This window comes from Scardinius erythrophthalmus (assembly GCF_964197995.2).
Source record: "Scardinius erythrophthalmus genome assembly, chromosome: 17".
Classification (NCBI taxonomy): Eukaryota; Metazoa; Chordata; class Actinopteri; order Cypriniformes; family Leuciscidae; genus Scardinius; species Scardinius erythrophthalmus.
The window spans coordinates 11,836,221-11,856,399 of record NC_138237.1 but is presented as its reverse complement, the minus strand read 5'-3'; the positions used below and the strand labels follow the sequence as shown (position 1 = coordinate 11,856,399).

At 36.4% G+C, this 20,179-nt stretch overlaps 3 protein-coding genes across 5 annotated transcripts; 2 read left to right on the top strand and 1 right to left on the bottom strand.

The window, feature by feature from the left end:
* The first annotated feature begins 218 nt into the window (after window positions 1-218).
* On the top strand, window positions 219-10,623 carry ube2r2 (ubiquitin-conjugating enzyme E2R 2). The gene is made up of 7 exons (XM_081390034.1): window positions 219-470; window positions 791-971; window positions 1,850-2,050; window positions 4,096-4,182; window positions 4,318-4,415; window positions 5,270-5,404; window positions 7,626-10,623. Exons 3-7 carry the CDS (start codon window positions 1,874-1,876, stop codon window positions 7,879-7,881), a joined length of 753 nt encoding a protein of 250 aa, XP_081246160.1. The 5' UTR covers window positions 219-470; window positions 791-971; window positions 1,850-1,873; the 3' UTR covers window positions 7,882-10,623.
* A 301-nt stretch (window positions 10,624-10,924) lies between these two features.
* On the bottom strand, window positions 10,925-14,077 carry nudt2 (nudix (nucleoside diphosphate linked moiety X)-type motif 2). Its single transcript, XM_081391099.1, has 3 exons — window positions 13,943-14,077; window positions 13,085-13,211; window positions 10,925-12,009 (listed from the first exon to the last, which is right to left on the bottom strand). The coding sequence occupies exons 2-3, from the start codon at window positions 13,206-13,208 to the stop codon at window positions 11,699-11,701; spliced, it is 435 nt and encodes a 144-aa protein (XP_081247225.1). The 5' UTR covers window positions 13,209-13,211; window positions 13,943-14,077; the 3' UTR covers window positions 10,925-11,698.
* A 130-nt stretch (window positions 14,078-14,207) lies between these two features.
* On the top strand, window positions 14,208-16,470 carry rfesd (Rieske (Fe-S) domain containing). Of its 3 annotated transcripts, none has more exons than XM_081391098.1 (4): window positions 14,208-14,529; window positions 15,356-15,534; window positions 15,735-15,769; window positions 15,882-16,470. In XM_081391098.1, the coding sequence occupies exons 2-4, from the start codon at window positions 15,384-15,386 to the stop codon at window positions 16,191-16,193; spliced, it is 498 nt and encodes a 165-aa protein (XP_081247224.1). In that variant the 5' UTR covers window positions 14,208-14,529; window positions 15,356-15,383; the 3' UTR covers window positions 16,194-16,470. The 3 variants fall into 3 exon arrangements, with proteins under 3 accessions (XP_081247224.1, XP_081247223.1, XP_081247222.1); XM_081391097.1 differs by having other exon boundaries at window positions 14,443-14,529; window positions 15,359-15,534; window positions 15,882-16,333; XM_081391096.1 differs by lacking the exon at window positions 14,208-14,529 and having other exon boundaries at window positions 15,265-15,534; window positions 15,882-16,333.
* Window positions 16,471-20,179: the final 3,709 nt, after the last annotated feature.

Sequence of the window (20,179 nt, the reverse complement as noted above, 5' to 3'; positions counted from 1 at the left end):
AGTTTTATCTGAAAATAACTTTCTGTGACATATCTTTAAATATGAGAGTGCAATTGCTTTGTCTCAAGATGCACACCAGTAATGTTTTCTTCAGAGGCACGTTTATAAAACCTACTTAAATATCCTAATTGAACTAAGGAATACCAAACATAATCTAAACCCTGATTGTGAAAACGGGCCTAAAAGTGTATTTACAGTTGAGTGTCTTGCGTCATGACGCACACGCGTAAAGACGTATTCAGGCACGCACTGTGATAACCGGAAGCATCGATAGACGCGATTGAGAAACGGCGAAAGAAATCATCACCTGTCGATATCGTTCATATCTGTATCTCTACTGCGCTCTCTTTAATCTCCATATCCCACTACCATAACACCCATACCATTACGTTAATTCGCTGTCGAGTCGGTCTGGACGGATAAAGCAGAGTTTGCAGTGTAATTCTGTGCGCAAACGGGGGGTTTTGAAGGTGCGTTGAAGCCTCGCACCAGAACAAATGTAAACAAGCAGCTGATCAGCTGTGCGGCCGAAGACCCGCAACGAAACGGCGTGATGACAGCGACCCGCAGGGTTTGACAAACATATTCTGCACCATATAAAGCGAATTTAGAGGTTTATTTGCATGCTGTAGAGTTTTTAGGCGTTAGGGCAGTACACGAGGACAATTCCCGACCCATCGCCTTCACCTCCATTGCGGGCAGCAGTAGATACTGAACAAACGGCTGCTTTATTTTTTTACTGTTTGTAATCGCGATAAATTGATTGATTTGTCTTTATTTCTGCTTGAAGACTGGACTACTTCACGGCTAACAGGAAAAGCAACAGGATTCGAAAAATAACAAAGGAAAATTGATGTTAATAATCCCTTCTGGGCCCCAAGGAATAAATAAATATCAGCAACGTATTAATACTTACATGAAGCTGGAAGTTTAAGGAACTCCAACATCACATTTCCTGAGGAGCTGCGCTGGTAATTAACAGTCTATCAACGTTTTTATTTATCAGAATGTTGTTGCATAGTTTTTTCTTACTAATCTAATAACATAAATTTGTAAACAAGTGTTTTTCTTTTTTCTTTTTGCAATTTTCTTTACCCCTCTCTCTCTCTCTCTCTCTCTCTCTCTCTCTCTCTCTCTCTCTCTCTCTCTCTCTCTCTCTATATATATATATATATATATATATATATATATATATATATACATATATATATATATATATATATATATATATATATATATATATATATATATATATGTGTGTGTGTGTGTGTGTGTGTGTGTGTGTGTGTGTGTGTGTATGAAGAGTTCAGATCCAAAAGTGCCATCTGAAATTTTCTTCTAGAATTATCATTTTTATCAAGCTCGTATATTTAAGTTCAGTAATTTCACTTAAATGGCAATGAAAAATACCTATACCTAATTTCAGATGGCACTTAGAGGCTTTTGCATCTGAACTCCTCATATATATATATATTAGTGCTGTCAAATTGATTAATCGCATCTAACAAAAGTTTATGATGTTTACATAATGTCTGTATATATATATACATATATATATATATATATATATATATATATATATATATATATATATATATATATATATAATTATATTTATATATAATTTATTCTTTATAATGTCTGTGTGTGTACACTGTATATCTTTTTTACTAGTAATAATACCTCTGTTAATACCACTATGCATAAATAATGAGTTGAGCAGCAAGATATTATGAAATATTATTATTATTATTGTCATAATGGAATTGCTAAAAAAAATATATAAAATAATAGATTATTCTGTAAAAAAAAAAAAAAAAAAAAATCCACATTTTCTTTGCATCCACAGTAAGGCTGAAGGATTGGGACTGCCATGGCACACCAGCAAATGCCGAGCTCTCAGAAGGCTCTGATGCTGGAGCTGAAATCCCTGCAGGAGGAGCCAGTGGAAGGTTTCCGCATCACTCTGGTGGAGGAGTCGGACCTCTACAACTGGGAGGTGGCCATCTTTGGCCCTCCAAACACACTTTATGAAGGGGGCTACTTCAAGGTAAGCCTGAAAAATGTTCTTGAATGCTTCCCATCGGATCAGGGTGTTTCGAGTCAGATCAACAATCACAGTTTTTATAATTATATTTCATTTTATAGTATATCTCACACCCCATGTTCTCCCATGTTTTGCAATCTCTAGTTCTTCTCTCCCTGGTGGTGTGTTCCTTATACTCTAGATCTCTATTAATAGCCTTGACAGATATTAATGCCATCTCAATATGAGAGCTAAAAAGAGAAGGACAGTGTGTTTCAACCATATCCCCCATAGTTATTTATTCTCAGTGGAATATTATCAACTGCAATAGTCAGTACTTTCACAGTGACGCATCATCAACTTTACCACAACAGAGTTCCTCCGCATTCCTTCAGAGTTATGTTATTGTATCATAACCACAGGTTACAGTCTTTTGGGATGTTTTAGTATTTTGAGTTTATGGTAGCAATTCAGTTTGACGGATTCATATAGTTTTAAAATGTGTCTTTATGTGCACATAAAAATAAACAATAAAATAAAATACATTTTTTCAGTCCCTTAAAAAGTTTTGTTTGTAGATTGATCCCTCATGAGTTTTGATCACCTTTTTATCTGAATTGTAAAACATTGATTATTTTAATGTGGTGCATTTTAATGTGGATTTAGCTGGGTGATATATGGATACAGCATGTTTTGAGGAAGATTATGGTATCTTTGTGAGCACAGGCTTGGGTTCCACCCATCAGACAAAGTATTTGCATTGATATAAATTTTGCATCTTTGGGAAACAGCATTTCTAGTTTGTTATAGATCAGATGTAATGTTCATTTACTATATATTTATGTAAGGTTTCCAGTAAAAAAAAAAAAAAAAGTTTTTCTAGCTTCAAAGAGCAGTATCGTTTGTTCCCATTTATTCCTAATGATCCCTAATGAAGTTAGATTACATCAGGTTGTTGCTTTCTAAGGCTTTCTAATTTATTTGACTGTGACACAGATCTTCATTCACACCGTCACAGTCACGCTACACTTAAGCACCAGCCAGTTCATCTGGTCACACATAATCAGCGGCCAACAACAGTAGCGAGTAGCAGGATTTCCTAAGGCAGAGAAGCAGCAGCACCGCACTCATGTTCAAAGCAATAGTTCACCCAAAAATGACAATTCTCTTATTATCTGTAGGGCTTCGAACATCCAAAAAGATGCAGAAGCAGTAAAAAATGACCATAAAAGTAGTCCATATTACTTATGGAGTATATTCCAAGTCCTACAAGTCATACGTTGTGAGGAACAGACTGAAATTTAAGTTGTTTTCACTGTTATTCACTGCAAAGTGCAAACCATGAGAAACCTGCCATAGCTCTACTTGGTGTGTTTGTGAGCAATGTCTACATAAACTAATCAAAAAATGTTTATTCTGATCCATTCAATTAATCAGTTCCTAAATCAGACTTATTGTCGCTCTGGTGTAACTCACTCAATTATCTGGTCGGAGGGGAAGATAATATAACTTTAATGATTTTTTTATGGTTCTTTTTGCAGCTTGAAAGACATTGTTTATTGTGTCTGAAAGCTAGTGCACTGTTCAAAATTTCTCCTTTTGTGTTCCATGTGAGAAAGAAAGTCGTATTGGTACATAATGCAGAATTTTCATTTTTGGCTGAACTAGTCCTTTAAAACAGTACTCATAGCCAAATAACAGCGACTGCAGTTGTTATAACTAAACTCAAAGCCACAATCACTTTCAAAATCACTGGTGTTATAATAACCACAATCACAAAAGTCAGCACAAAACAGTACTATATCAACAGTGGGCTGAAGAGAGTGCAGCATTTAACACAGCACTGCACTGTTTAGTTGAACTGCACTGTCGTCTCAAGCTCCCTTTTGGCTTCATATCAGAAACCTGATGAAGAGTACATGATGTTGAGATACATGAGCATTATATTTATACCAACCCTTTTAGTCTAATGTGTCCTTTCCATTTTGGGACTGATTTATAACGGCTCATTTACTAGCTATACTACGGCTCACATGCAGGCCAATAATGCGCCATGTCTTTTTCTCCAGGCCCATATCAAATTTCCTATTGACTACCCCTACTCTCCTCCGACTTTTCGATTCCTCACCAAGATGTGGCATCCAAACATCTATGAGGTGAACATGCTTGTGTGTGCATTTGATGTGTGTTTACTGCACCACCAAATGGATTACAACAGCTTAAAACTTACATTAGTAATCATATAGTAACAATGCTGCAATTGTTGCTTAATATACATCTCTCAACCCCAGAATGGCGATGTTTGTATTTCCATCCTCCATCCTCCTGTGGATGACCCCCAGAGCGGAGAGCTGCCCTCGGAGCGATGGAACCCCACACAGAATGTCAGGTATTAGGGTGAAAATACCCACAATTACCCACAAACCGCCCTGAATGACTATGGCTATATTTACACTACTGTTTAAAAGTTTGGTGTCAGTAAGGTTTTTTAATACTTTTATTCAGCAAAGGTGCATTAAATTCTGTCATTATTTACTCACCCTCATGTTGTTTCAAACCTGTGTGAATTTCTTTCTTCTGTTGAACACAAAAGAAGATATTTTGAAGAATGTCGGTAACCAAACAGTTTCTTGGTCCCCATTGACTTCCATAGTGTTTTTGTTCCATACATCAGTTGTTTGGTTACCCATATTCTTAAAAATATCTTCTTTTTTGTTCAGCGGAAGAAAGAAATTCATACAGGTTTGGAACGACTTGAGGGCGAGTAAATGATGACAGAATTATCATTTTTGGGTGAACTATCCCTAAGCGACAGTAAAGATATTTATAATGTTACAAATAAGTTTCAAGTAAATGCTGTTCTCTTGTACTTTCTTATCAACAGATAATCCTGAAAAAATCTATTAACACCAAAATATTAACTGTTTTCAACATTGATAATAATAAAAAATGTTTTTTGGGCACCAAATCAGCATATTAGTATAATTTCTGAAGGATCATGTTACACTGAAAACTGGAGTAATGATGCTGAAAATTCAGTTTTGATATTACAGGAATAAATTACACTTTCAAATGTATTAAGTTAAAACATTTATTTTAAAATGTAGTATTTCACAATATTACTGTTTTTACTGTATTTTTGATCAAATAAATGCAGCCACAATGAGCATAAGACACTTATTTCAAAACATTAAAAAATGTTACCTAACCCAAACTTATGGTAGTGTGTGTGTTTGTTTGCAGAACAATCCTGTTGAGCGTGATCTCACTGCTGAATGAACCCAACACCTTTTCTCCTGCAAATGTGGACGCCTCAGTCATGTTTCGCAAGTGGAGGGACAGCAAAGGCAAGGACAAGGAATACGCAGAGATTATAAGGTACCATCACTTTATCATTTAAACGACTTGCATTAAAAAAAAAACAGTCAGCTTTTTCCATCAAATTATATTAAGTTTAAAGGTCAGTCTGTTGCCTTTTTCCTGCTCTTGAATTTTTAATATAAACAAGATTTTGCTGGACCAATTTTACAGAATTTCACAGTTATTTATTTTGCGCAATGTAGAAAGTGCATAGCATATGCATACAGTTAAATGATTAATATATTATTTGAGATGCTAGCTAAAGTTTTTAAACTCTAAGTATTAAACTTCAGTGTATAACTTTTCCTGCACTGTCTGTGCTACTACAGAACTGAATAATATTTCAAAGTGTGAGGCTTGTTGTATCAGACTTACAATTGTAGCCTATTGAACCGTAAAACGTGTGAAAAAAAATCCATAGACTTACTTTGAAGTTGGGGTACTAAGACATTTCTAGAGATGAGAATATCATAGACATGTATGGTTTTGATCATTTAAGCAGTGAAGCTTAATTAATTTGTTGAGTGCAGTGATCAGAATTCATCAACATACTAACACACAAAAACTCAATAGCAACTGTATAGCAATGCTCTAACAGCAACATGAGGATCTACAACATAGCAGCGCTACTTACATATTCTTCAGGAAATGCCAAAATTGAATTATACCTCTGAAGTTGGCTGAGATCTAGAGTAAACATTGGCTGAGGCCAAATTTTGGCCCAACACGCTTACATTGCACCATCCCACTGAAGTTTAGGACATACTGTCCTGAGTGTCTTTGTTCCACTTTGGGCAAGTAAACATTAGTGGAAAATTTTTGAACTTTTCTCTTATTGACAATCTTTTCTAACAAAACATCCCTCAATAGAAAACTGAATGATTTTCTTGTTCTTTGGAAAAAGAAGTGAAATTATACAGTAACGTAAAAAAAAAAAAAAAGATATGTTTTTGAAAGAAGTCTCTCACCAAGGCTGCATTTATTTGATCAAAAATACAGTAAAAACAGTAATGTTGTAAAATATTATTGCATTTTAAAATCAGTGTTTTATTTATTTTAATGTAATTTATTCCTGTGATGGCAAAGCTGAATTTTCAGCAACATTACACCAGTTTTCAGCGTCACATTATCCTTCAGAAATCATTCTAATATACTGATTTGCTGCTTAAGAAACATTTCTTATTATTATCAGTGTTGAAAAGTTGTGCTGCCTAATATTTTTGTGGATTCCTTAATTAATAGATAGTTCAAAAGAACAATATTTATTTGAAATTGGAATTATTGATAACATTATAAATGTCTTTACTGCCACTTTTGATCAATTTAATGCATCCTTGCTTTCTTTACCATTCGAAATTATTTGGTCTGTACGTTTATTTTTTATTTTTTTTTGTGTATATTTGAGGAGCTCTTTTCCAAAATGCTATAAATCCATTTAAATAGTTTTCAGGAAAATTCAATTTTTTACCTAGACCCACGCATTTTGTGAATATTCAATTTATCCTGTTAAAATGTTTTTTTTTTTTTTTTTTTTTTGGCTCAGTCTGAACATATTGAACAATGATTATTAAATCAAACAACAAAATTGTTGATGATAAATTCAAAGTTTTTTTTTTTCTTTTTTTTTTCAAAATGCTATAAAAAAGAAAAAGAAAAAAAAAGGCAAGTCAGCCAGTAATAAATACATTGGCATTCAGTAAAGTGTCGAACCCATAAAAAGTAGAACCATTGTCCACTTTACATAGAACAAATCACGACATGACCATGTGTGAGTGAGTGAGTGGCGTTCATACCAAACGCGAATAGAGCGTCTGTCGCAAGTGATTTTCATGTTAAGTCAATGTAAGACGAGTTTACGCGCATGTGGAGGTCCTGCGGCGCGAATGAGGCGAATTGAGCGTCTGGTGCGATACGCGTGAGTGATTTGAGGGTGAGAGAGAGAGAGAATTCTGATTAGTCCAGAGGATGTATCGCGTTTAGGCTAAAAATAGGTTCGGCGCTTATCGCGGTTTGGAAAGGAACTGCATCTAGCAGTACATTTTAAAGAAGGAAATATAGCGATTTGGCATGAAATGTTGATGGAGCAGTGACTAGGTTCAGTACACAGCAAAATGACATAAACTAATTTTATTTTAAATGGCGTTTATCGCGTTTTGGAAAAGAGCTCTTCATTTGTAGACTGTGGTTACATTTAATAAACTGAATTGATTTTCTGACACTGTGTCTGCGTTGTACACAGGAAGCAGGTGATGTCCACTAAGGCAGATGCAGAGCGGGATGGAGTAAAAGTACCAACTACGCTAGCCGAGTACTGCATCCAGACCAAAGTGCCTTCCCACGACAGTAGCTCCGACCTGCTCTACGACGATCTATATGACGACGATATAGAGGAGGATGATGATGACGATGACGAGGCAGAGGCCATTGGGATTGGCAGCGAAATGGTCGGGGACTGTTTTGGCGACGAAGACGACTCTGGCAATGAGGAGTCTTGACCTCCTTCCACCATTTCCGTGACACTGACCTTCGCCTTCTCACTATTCTTTACCCCGACAGCCTCATGTTTCAGATTCTCTTTTCTCTTTTCCTATGCTTAAAGCTTTCATTTTTCACTCTGTTCCAAAAACCTTCAGATCTCTGTCCTTACAGCACCTCCCAGTTCCTCAGTAAAGTACACTATGGGTTCATAAAACCAGTCATTTGTAGTTACATTTCACATCCCACCTTCTCCTGCCTCTTAACCTCAGGGCTTTTGGATATTCAGAGCTTGTCAGGCCACCTTAAACATGTTCATTTAAAAAAATATTAAAAACTTTAAGGGCTAGTTCCCACAAAAATTTAAATTCTGTCATGATTCATCCGCCCTCGTGTTGTTCCAAAACCTGTAGGACATTCTTTCTTCCATGGAACAAAAAAATAGACATTTTGAAGGATGGTTGAGCTGCTTTTTCCCATAGATTATAACCAAAAAATCCCTGCCTCTGAATATGCCTACTTTCCTGCTATATAGTAGGTGTAAAACAGTACATGAAAATAGTATTTCTGAATTCATAGTATTAATACAAAAAATATCCGGATGACCTACTACTTCCAGCGAGATTCTAAAGTGAGCATCTGATGGACGCTTTACTATCCCATGAGGCCACGGGAGAGGAGTTGTGGCGTCAGCTGTGTTGCTTCACTGCCGTTCACAAGTAACATGACCGTTGCAAAGTTCGTTCTTTGTCAAATGTACTATGTGATTTCAGACAAGCTCCTAAAACGACACTAAAAACACCATAATAGTATGACTAGTGAGCTATATTCTAAATATTTTGTAGCCATACGATGGCTTCAGAAGAGGAATAGGCCAAAACTTAAGTTGTTATTCATTCTAAAATTTCATTTAAGCATTCATGTGCCAAATTTGCTTGATTCTTGCGGGTTTCGTAACCGAATTCAGTGTGCCAGTTTGAATCAAGGGAGCCACACAGGTTTGGAATGACATGAGGGTGAGTAAATAATGATAAAATATATATTTGAGGTAACTAACCCTTTAAACTCAACCATTAGCTAGTTATGCCTGGTAAAATCACCAACAAATGAATGTTCTGTTCTTTTCCCAGATTTTCAAGTATGTACAGATTCTTCATAACTGTCTTTACAGTATAGGGCTTCACTGATTCCACTCTACAGTATGTACCTAATTTACCACTTTTCCACAAAAAAGGTAAGTATTCAAGGGTGGAAAAAATGGACAATGAATAGACAAATGTTTCTTCCTCATAAAATTTAATTGTCATCATTTTGACCAGCCATCCACATCAGCAGGGTCACCTTCACAACTACTAACTACATACACCCTTTTATGCGCAGCTCGTACCCCCAAATCACTTAAGCTTTTTGAGCCATTAAATCACGGTGTCAGATTATATGGCACATGAAGGTGCTTTCAAGTGCTCAGCAACACAAGCATTACAGCTACTTCCAGCACACCTTCATTCGCTGACCCAGAAACTATGAGGAGACTGTTTAAGTCACTACGATGATGTCCCACGTTTGGCTTCGAATATTTGATCCACCGATTTTGGCTGAAGGTAATCATACTGTTATGCTTTTAAGCGTACACATACTCTTGGTAAGTGATCACGTATGACTGTCTGAGCTGCTGTACCAAACCATTTCTATTTCTCCTTTTCCTCACTGATTTTGGGGATAATCTTGGGTGTTTAAGTTCGGGGTTTGAGATCAGTGACTGCTGAGGACATTTCGCTTACCAATGTGAGCCCTCTCATCCCCGGTCTTATGCTTTTTTTTGCGTTGGCCGCGGTGGGCCGTAGCTTTCAAGAGCATGCTTGTGTGTTTTAATGTGTTTTATATGATGTGTCAATCATCCAATGAGGCACGCGAATCCCTAAGGTCTCATTAATGGGGGTGGAAGCGTATACGTTTATGCACATGGGGTCTCAGGTACACCTTTATTCCCGCAAACCAGCCAAGGACACGGATGCTGATTCCTCGTCCTACGAAACCCCTCCAAAAGGGAGTGTGGATCTGAGGATCTTGAGGGAACGGTGCTCTCTTATTCTGTCGAGCATCTGGAACTCACTGAACTATCAAGAACAATCGTTCCCGACTCAATCGCTCTCTTGAACCTCTGGACTATGAGCCAAGGGGGCTCAAAAGGGACGTGAATCGATTAAAATGGACTGGATTTTTCACGTTCAGCAAGAGACTCTGTGTATTTACACCCCTGTGCACAGCAAAACAACCAAGTTCATTTCAAAGTGTTGTGACATTAGTCAACTGTGGATTTGTCTTGAAGGATTTTATTATTTGTGTCATGATTGTTTTTAATGTTTCATTAAGGATTTTTTGTTTTTCATATGCTAATTCTTAGACAGGATTTGTGGTCCTCATCAAAACAGCCGGATTCATTATTTGCTCTTAAGTTCAATGCATTTCCTTTTTCTTGTAATGTTGTTAAAGGGAATATCATTCTAAAGATTCACGTAAAGAAGAATGGAAAAACAGTAAGAATGAATCTAAATTGATACCTATTTCTATTCTAAACGTAAGTATTTGAGTTTTGTGGTGGAGGTGCAGGTACGGGGCGGGTTGGGTGGGCTGGGGTGGGTGGGTGATATGTCCAGTATGATCATTTTAAGACTGCTTGTATGATCACAATTCAATTCATTTTTGTTTGTGTGTATGTACAGGAGTTAATGCTCCTTAGCAATTAAACCATTAGACAACACATTTATAGGTGCTTTCACTTCATGACAGTGTTGTAATTGTTATTAAAATTACAACACTGAACACAAAATTACAAAAAATATTTTTGTTAATTGAAATAAAGCAACTAACCGTAGCAACTTAAGTTTAAATTTAAGTACTAAAATAATTTAGAAATATATTTTTTAAAACTAATAAAAAAAATTACAAAAGCACATATAAATTAAAAAATATTTTAACTAAAATGAAAAAATAAAATTAAAAGCTAATTAAAAATATTATTAAAAACTACAATATATAAATAATACTAAAACAGCACTGGTTCACGAGCATTGTTTTTTATTTACTGGCTTCATTATAATTAATTTAGGACAATCTGCATAATTCAGGAGTTCACAAAATAACTTGCATACAATTCATAAATAATTTCTGATTCACTTGCTTAATTACTAGTCACATAAACTGCAACTTGGAAAAAATTTACAGTACGCAGAGAAACTTTTGTGGAAACAAGTGATAATTAGATTGGATAGTTAGGTGTATAAAAAGTGACCAAAGACCACATAGTCTTCTCTCGCAAAACTTGCCTTAAAGAAATGTTTCAGGTTAAATTCAATGAAAGCTTTATGAGGCACACTGTTGATTACCACAGATTTTTTATTTTATTTAATATGTTTATGGTGTCAAAATGCATTTACAAGCCTGGTAGACTTCCATTTTAAGTGTACTTTTTCAGTGTGTTTTTTTGTAGGGTGACTCAAAATTATTTTCTGGTAATTAGCAGCTTGGCGTCATTAGAGCTTAACTTGTATTGAAGCCGGAACATTCTTTGAAATGAATGGCAGCTTTGTTTTGTTTGTTGGTGGAGATTTAGTGGTTGTGAGTTTATCTTACCATTTTTAGCTATGTGGAAGCAATTTATTATGAGTTCAAATTAAATTCAGCTTAGCAAGTAGAGACGCAAAAAGCATGGGAGCAAAAAGGACGGATGTCAAATGTCTCTTTACACATAAATCATTTTCACTATAACAAATTTAGAAAGATGAATGCAAGTGTTCAACTCTGTCAGTGTCTAAATGTCAAAACCAAGTGTAAATGTTACTGTGTTTCTAGATGCCGCTGTGCTGCTGTAAGTGTGTCCTGTAAGTCCTGGTATTTTGCCAGCTTGCAGGCTTCCTCTAGTTTTGCCCAGCGGTAATCCTGGTGTTCTTCTGAGAGAATGACCTGTGTGTTTGGGTCACGGAGCTCTGCCAACCAGTAGAGGACTTCTTTGTCCTTTCCCCGGACCTGATAGCGCAACCTCTGCAGGAAGCCATCGACGATACGCAGGTGATCTTTACCTAAACCCGCTTCTTCCTGTGTTTCTCTCAAGGCGGTGGTGAAGTCGTCCTCTCCAGGGTCAACATGACCTTAGAGGGGGAGGACAATGTTATTCTTCCAGTAACAATACTAAGAAATTGCAGATAGCCACATGGTTTTACTGATAGATCATGTGACAAATTGTTGTAGTTGATTTAAAAAATAATTTCATATTTAAAATAGAAAAATGCAATACACGGTTAAATAATTATTATTTGTTTTATATATATTTTTTAACTCATGCTTATTAGTGTCTGTTGACATGGTGCATATCTTGACATGTTGCAGTGTGTGAGAAGACCTATTGTAGATATTTACCTTCTAGGTATTTGTTATTTTTGTAGAATTAGTCTCTCTCTCTCTCTCTCTGCTTCTGGTCATGTGACTTAAAGGTAGGGTAGGTCACTAAGTTAAGTGGTCTAAATGTATTTATATGTGTATATATCGTCTGTGGAAGGTGTAGGAGGACCATAAAATGTTCGCCCAATCATTGCATTCGGACCGAATTCACACCATAACTACAGTAATTTGGAAGAGATGGAAACCTGTGACGTTATACTCAGAGTGGTTCATTACTCGAATTTATGCGTTTCCATGGCAACACTATCGACGCCGAAATGAATCTGCAGCAGTCAGGTGGTACAGCTCTTTAAGCTGTTTATAATCATTATTATTTTAATGACATGTGGTTTGAGACATGATGCAGTTTAACGCCATCTCTCGTCTCATGCTCTGAAAGGAGGATGGGATCTTATACTTTCAAAGATAGCTTGCTCTTGCTAGCCACTCTGAAAACTGCCTACCCTACCTTTAATCACCAGTACTTGTGGCAGCGGTTGTGTTTTACTTTAATTCCTCAGCAAAATGTTTTTTTTTTTTTTTTTACTTGAACTGTAAATTTGTGTAAATCTTCATTTCAAGTGAGGATATTTATAGGTGGAGGATCTTCTGGTAATGCCTTATGGACTCATTTTCTGTTAGTAGAGATAGACTTTATGTTGAAAATAACCCATAATATGTTCTTTTAAATTGGCAGAGCTAAAGATAAACCTTGTGGTTTCAAAAGAAATTGATAGTCCAGTGAGTTCAACCCTAAAAAGCATCATGAGAAGCTGTGAGATGCACCTTTGGGTGGTGTCCAGTGGTGTTCTCCATAGGATGTCTGCAGCAGCAGGAACTCTATATTATCAGGGGGAGGGTGCTGGGCCAAACGCCGAAAAATGACAAATCCACATGCCCGCAATGCCATGACCTGGAAATACACACTCTAGTAAAGCACATGCAACTGTCAATTATAGTTTTAACATAGAACATGTTTCACTTTGCTTTCTTTATGAAAATTATATAATAATTATAATCACATTTTGAGATGAGACAATGTTTGAGAAGGCCTAATTTATCTAGATATTTGATTTTTTTTTTTTTTATCTTAGAATAAAAATGCTTGTTAAATCACATGCAACTGTCTTACAGTTTTAACACAAAGAGGTTTCAGCTTTCTAAAAGGAAACTGCAAAATACCTACTCAAAAACCCAACATAACTACTCTTTTATACTTTGATTTGTAGAATCCCAGCTGAGAAAACCACATTAAACCACTCAAAGTTGGTCTTAGCAGGTCTGTTTGATGGTTTTATAGGAGTTCCAAAGTCTTTACTGTCATGTTTAGCACATCGCATGGCAATGGATATAACTTATATGAAAAACAACAGTGAAACATAGTAGACAATTTGGGCACAAGACTTTTAAACCACCTGGTTTAAGATGATTTTTGCCCACGGCCACAGGTAATGCGCCCTACAAGTCTCTTGAAAGCGTTTTCAGTTATTTAAAATTGTGGGTTAGAAATAATAATGGACTAAATTGGACTCGTAAGTGTAGCATGCATGTACTTCCTAATCTAGACAAAACAGCAGGCTAACACCATTCAATAGCTAATCTTAAATTCTGGTTTGTTTTCATTTAAGAAATGATTCCACTTACGTCTAGCCGGTAATGATAGAATGTTCCTTTTTGTTTAGAACAGATGAGACATAACCTTGTTCATTAATAAGCGAATGACATAAAAAGAGCTAAATATGAAGGCTACTTTCTGTTTTGGCTGCGCAGCTGTGGCGGAACGATGATGCACAAGAGTACGCAGTCTAAGTCGCTATCTGATTGGCTCCCTAAGTGGTAATTTAAATAATAGGAGTGTATGCATTTTATTGTCTGTTTTAAAGGTAAAACATATATAAAATGTTATTTGGATGGGTAGAACGTATTATTTAATGAAAATAAAAATTCAAGAAATAATTGGTTTAAATAATATGATGCCACTAACAGATAGTTGGGCAAATTACAATCAAATGCAACTTTTTAAAACTTAGCTCTCGAAGTGTATTAATCTGTCAGTTAATGATGTGACGTTAAGTTTTATACGCGTTGAGTGGGTCCTGATCTGCAGGGCTGATAGTGCTGGACGCAACACCCGGTGGGCTTGAGATAACGGGATCCTTCAGACCAGAAGACATTTAAACGTTACTGGACGCACATTTCACAAGATTCACAACGACCAAGACAAGGACAAGGTAAAACTGTTTAAAGTTTTTGATCTGCAATGTCCATATATATTAGCATATATGTACAGTTAAAGAGTTCATTTAAATGATGGATTAAAACGATTAAATGTGTTAAATGCTAATGCATTTTGTCTTTTTAACTGATTTGAAACGGGGTTTGAGAAGCCTAGCTGATTTATCTTATAGATATTGGACCTATTATAGGCCTATTTGTATTCACTTTAGAACAATATCAGACTACTTTATACAAAATTTGATAGTATATAATAAAATTTTAGAAATTGGTATATTTTATTTTATTTGTAACTAGAAGGCCTGTGGTTTATATAATATTGCACAAACATTGGCACTTTGAAAAAAAGCCTAATATGCAGGCAACTTATTTTGATGATATGTTTGTGTGTATGTATATGTGTGTGTGTATATATATATATATATATATATATATGTATATGTGTGTATATGTGTGTGTGTATATGTGTGTATAATATATATATATATATGTATGTATGTATGTATGTATGTATGTATGTATGTATGTGTGTGTGTGTGTGTGTGTGTGTATATATGTATATGTATATGTATATATATATATATTATGGTGAATTCAGGTTGATTGGGACACTTTTTGCCCATTGAGATGACTGGATGATATATATATATATATATATATATATATATATATATATATATATATATATATATATATATGTATATGTATATATATATGTGTGTATAGTAAAGTGTCACTGAAATTATTTATTATAAATTTTGGTGACTAGTAGGTGGATTGCATTGAAATAAGAGAGTTATATTTATAAAACTGTTTCCACAGAAGACATAATTAAAAACCCACCACATCCATGGATGAAAAGAAGCCTTCCCGTTTGTATTTTATCGGCAAGAAAGAAGATCTCATTCAGGCCAAGAGAATGACTGTAACTCTGGACGGAAGAGACATTCTTATTATATATCATCAGAGAACTTTCCACGCAATGGACCTGCAGTGTTACCGTGAGTGGCATGAAAAGCATCTTTGCATATTTTTCTGCACTAGAGGGAGACAGAGTAGCAGACTGAGCACTGTGGCACTGCTGTTGAGCATGTGTGCCAACTATAATACTAACAGCACAAGCAAAGAACCAGAGGTCATTTGCTCGGGTCAGATGATTCTATATGTCTGCTAATGACACTTTTTTTTTTTTTTTATACAGATGCTGGCAGTAGCTTGGAGACAGGAGATATTGAGGTAAAACCATTTCTGCTCAAGCAGCTGAATCATTCAGTGATCCATAGAAGCACTTGAAACGCTTTGTTACCTCCCATTTGAACTCTGACCCTGTTTAATGTTTCATGCATAGGAAATCAACAACAAGCACTGTATTGTGTGCCCAAAGCACAAGTATAAGATCACTCTGGCTGAAGGTGAGGGGTTATACAGGGCTAAAAACCCCATGGAAGAAGACCCTACCCTGCGGTGGTATTCCAAAGGCATAAAGCAGAGAGTGCACAAAGTGACAGAAGTAGATGAAGACATCTTTGTGACATTGTCCCATTGCCCCGGGTGGATTGAGTCAGACTATTATCAGACTGAGACGGGCAGGGCAGAACTGAGAAAAGCGCAGGAATCGGAGGATGGAGAAGCAGACGTGTATGCAGATGAAGATTTTTAGTCTGGCAGCAACAGTGAGACGAGAGCTTCAGAGATCCTAAGGGAACTGCATATATTAAGATTGATGATTTCAGAGTCAGGCTACTTGAATAAAACTGCCATTTGACATCATGAATCAAAAAATATCATACCCTTTTTTGTGACCGTGCCAGGCTCTCTGTACACCTCCATGATAGTGATGGCTGTCTTTCAGCCCAATCTTCTCAACTGAACAATGACATACTGGAAATTGTTTTGTATTAGATGAAAAAGTGCATTCTTAAATGGATAATTTTTGGAAAAATAAAATACATACCATATATATATATATATATATATATATATATATATATATATATATATATATATAGTATACAGTATACACATATTTTGTATATGTGTATATACTTTTTACATTTATGCATTTGATACATGTTCTAAATGCTCTACTGTTTTAGTTACAGGAATGCAATAATAATTGTAAAATAAAGAAAATGAGACATTAAAAAAGATTTTAAAGATGGTTTAATAATTGGCCTACACTTTTCTCGTATTATGATATCTTCGGGTATAACAGAAAGTTAGTTCAATCTATTTTTTAAGCCGTGAGCTCATTGACATTGATAATGCCATGTTTAGTTTCCAAAATTTCAATTAATTACCAAGTTGATTACTGCACGAATATTTAACTTTGCATTCGATTATTATTCCATGCATGAAATATACTGAAGAGAAACAATGACCATCAGGCGAAGCAGAAAGAGTAAATGGCAAAGTGCAGGAAATTAGACAGTCTTGGCATACATCATAATTAATTTTCATATTGTAATAAATAATTCCATTTGTTTGGCTCCTGAATGCCTAGACATCGTCCCTTGTTGGAATGGTTTTACATTATAGCATAGTCTGAATGTGTTGTCTAATGGACTACTTGCACAACTATTTCCGCGTTCTAGTTAATAGTACATACCGGGAGTTTCCGGTTAGCGCGTTCAGCGCTCCTACGTTCATGAGAATGTAGATTATCACTATGTTTTATGGCTGCCAAATTAATTGATTAAAACTATGAATAATGATCTCTGTATTAATTATATTGAGTTGAGCCTGCTGAAATGTTCCTTTAAATATATTTTCTTTCCAACTGTGCATTCTGAATAAGAAATAGGCTAAATATATTTATCCACTAAGCTGCAGCAATCATATGCTCGTCTTCTCATTAACAGCTTTTTTTCTCTTTCTGACATTTCATACCTGTTGGGTTTACATTTTTAAATGAAATTGATTACTAAAAGGATTGCTTGTGTGCGCTGGTGTTTATTCCAGTCTTTTAAAATAGTCGAATGAATGAATGCTCGCGGGTGCCTGTAACGATGTTAAATAGGCTAGGCTATTTAATCAAGAACGTACACAGCTTAGAAGAGAATGACAGTCAACTACTTCGAATAGGCCTATTATGGCATTTTGGGCATAAACATGTAAATAGTGAAAAGATTGACATTGAAAAAATGACACAGAATTATTAAAATATTTAATCCAAATAAATAAATGTTCGTGGTTCGTACTGATGTTATTCATCTGTTCTCCTACACTTTAGTGTCACGAACACTGACACCCTGTGGAGAAATAATGCCGTATTTTTCAAGGGGACCTATTATGCAAAATTCATTTTTGCATGCTGTTTGGACATAAATGTGTGTTGGCAGTGTGTGTACACAACCATCCAATAGTGATAAAAATCCACTCTTTTTTATTAATCACCAGAAATCATCAGCAGTGTCTCCCAACGACCTGTTTCCAGAATGCGGCTTTAGTGACGTCACTAAAGCCACAGGCCCCGCCCACGAGTGTTGACAGACACTGCCGTTTTAACATAGACCCACCCTGATCGAGTTCACAGCGAGTTGTACCCATAGACAGTAAAATAAATGGACACAGCGACCCCATTGGATTCAACGGAGACAAGTGAAGTAAATTAGAAGCACTCACTTCCTGATGGCTGAGCGTACTGCGCAGACTCAAACTGAGCTTGACGACGTAGATGCGACGTGAGCAACCCGTCTGTCTTCTAGTAGCTGTGCCAAGAGAAATCTGAATCATTCCCTTCCGAATCTTGCAGAGACGGAGAGTGTGAGTAGGCGGTGTCCATGAGTTAGGAGCCGGAGAAACTTTTGCTAAGTATTCTGATTAATTACTTTGTCATTTTGCCTCCACGTCCCCCCGATTGCCCGCAAGCTTCTCCTCCTGTCCATACGGTAATTTCTCTACTGTGCGACAGAGAGTCGCGTGGTTATGACGCAATCGTTAGCCTATTTTTACAAAACCTGCATCTACGGGGGCATAAAGTAAGATACAAGGTAATGGAGCCTTTTATACATTTTCGTGTTTCTTTAGAAATAAATAAGGGACAAATGGAGTCTTTTAACGCCTCAGATGTAAAGTTATTTGCTGTCAAAGTGACGCCAAAATGAATGGGAGTCAATTGAATGCTAACAGCTGGTCCGCTAATTAATGGCGGCGCCCGGGGAAGCTTCAATGCTTTATGAAACCCTGCCCCCGTGGTTGTACCAGAGAATGTCTAATAGGAATCAGGCTCTGGTTGTACCAGAGAATGTCTATTACTTCCGGTTTCTGGACTGGCTGCAGTAACACGTCTCTGTCCATGCGGGGGCGCTCACAGGACGAGTGCAGAATGAATGGAGGTCTATGGTGCTATACCCATCAAAATCCACTTTTCTCAGAATATAATTTTTTGTCTAGTAATTTGAATGTTGTATTCGAAAGGAGATGCAAAGAAATTACACATGGCTGGGTGTTAGATTTTTTAGAGTCACTTATTTGCTTTAAAAAGTATTTTAAAGTGTCAGTGACGTCATACACATCGTACGACCAGAGATACTGCTTTACGGCAATCCCTCAGTCACTTTGGTGCTTTCGCGTTCTGCACTTTCTTTTCTCTCGAGGCATCGACAACACAGCTGACACAGGTAAATACACGCGCTAGAAGAGTTTTTGTTTTGTTTGTTTGTGGTCCCGCTTCAGATGCCACGATGCCATCAAGTGGTATCTCTGGTCGTAATCAGTCCTTCACTGACCAATCAGCGTTCATTAGCAGAATGCTAGCGTGTTATGGGCAACAATAACTCAACCTGTAAGAAATCGAAAGGACATAAGTACTCGTTCATTCAACTTTCGACCTATAACCCATGTTGAACTTGCAAAACCTACAATCAAATCTGAGATTTCTCAACGGCAATCGGGTGAAAGAGACAAATTTAGCCGTCTAGCCCCATAGACTCCCATTCATTTTGCACTCATGGGCGATTACCCCCAGTGGAACTCTGGTGGAACTACAACCACAATTCGGTACAATAGGACTTAACCCTCTGGGCTTCTTCGTCCGAAAAAGACCGAAACCTTGAACGTTTCGAATTGTTTAATTTTTTTGCTTCATCAGATGGGGGTGAAACTTGGTGACTTTTGTTGTATTACCTATATGAACACACACAAAAATCAAGGAGATGATTCTGATATGTTAAAGGGTCGTAAAAAAAAAAAAGTCACACTTAGCTTCCCGGTCAAAAACGGGCGACATAGGAAATGAATGGGAAATACGAAAAAATAGGAAAACTCAGAGAAACTTTTGGTGGTACAAGCTACAGATCAGCCACTGTGCTGAAAAAAAGTGTACAGCAATGAAGGGGTGACACTCTAGAACATCAAGAGTGCAAATAAGACACCCTCCCCCCCACACCCACACACACAAACACACACACTCACAGAGAGAAATGAACTGGTAAGACTGAAACAGCAAATTTTGCCCCAAACTATATAAAAATTATATAATCATAATAACTCCAAAACTATAGCAAGGAGAGTCAAAAGGTAGGTATCGTTTGAAAGAACTCTTTTTAAATTTTTTGAAAATATAAATTACATTGCATTTGGACATTGTCCTGCCAAGAAACGGCGGATAAAAGACAATATATATATATATATTTTTTTTATAAT

Excerpts from the sequence above, each read along its gene's own strand:
- rfesd (XM_081391098.1), top strand. The coding sequence starts at position 15,384 with ATGGATGAAAAGAAGCCTTCCCGTTTGTATTTTATCGGCAAGAAAGAA. Across the intron at positions 15,535-15,734 it reads AATGGACCTGCAGTGTTACC|ATGCTGGCAGTAGCTTGGAG; the intron begins GTGAGTGGCATG and ends TTTTTTATACAG. Across the intron at positions 15,770-15,881 it reads TGGAGACAGGAGATATTGAG|GAAATCAACAACAAGCACTG; the intron begins GTAAAACCATTT and ends TTTCATGCATAG.
- nudt2 (XM_081391099.1), bottom strand. The coding sequence starts at position 13,208 with ATGGCATTGCGGGCATGTGGATTTGTCATTTTTCGGCGTTTGGCCCAG. Across the intron at positions 12,010-13,084 it reads CCACTGGACACCACCCAAAG|GTCATGTTGACCCTGGAGAG; the intron begins GTGCATCTCACA and ends TCCCCCTCTAAG.
- ube2r2 (XM_081390034.1), top strand. The coding sequence starts at position 1,874 with ATGGCACACCAGCAAATGCCGAGCTCTCAGAAGGCTCTGATGCTGGAG. Across the intron at positions 2,051-4,095 it reads ATGAAGGGGGCTACTTCAAG|GCCCATATCAAATTTCCTAT; the intron begins GTAAGCCTGAAA and ends CTTTTTCTCCAG. Across the intron at positions 4,183-4,317 it reads GGCATCCAAACATCTATGAG|AATGGCGATGTTTGTATTTC; the intron begins GTGAACATGCTT and ends TCTCAACCCCAG.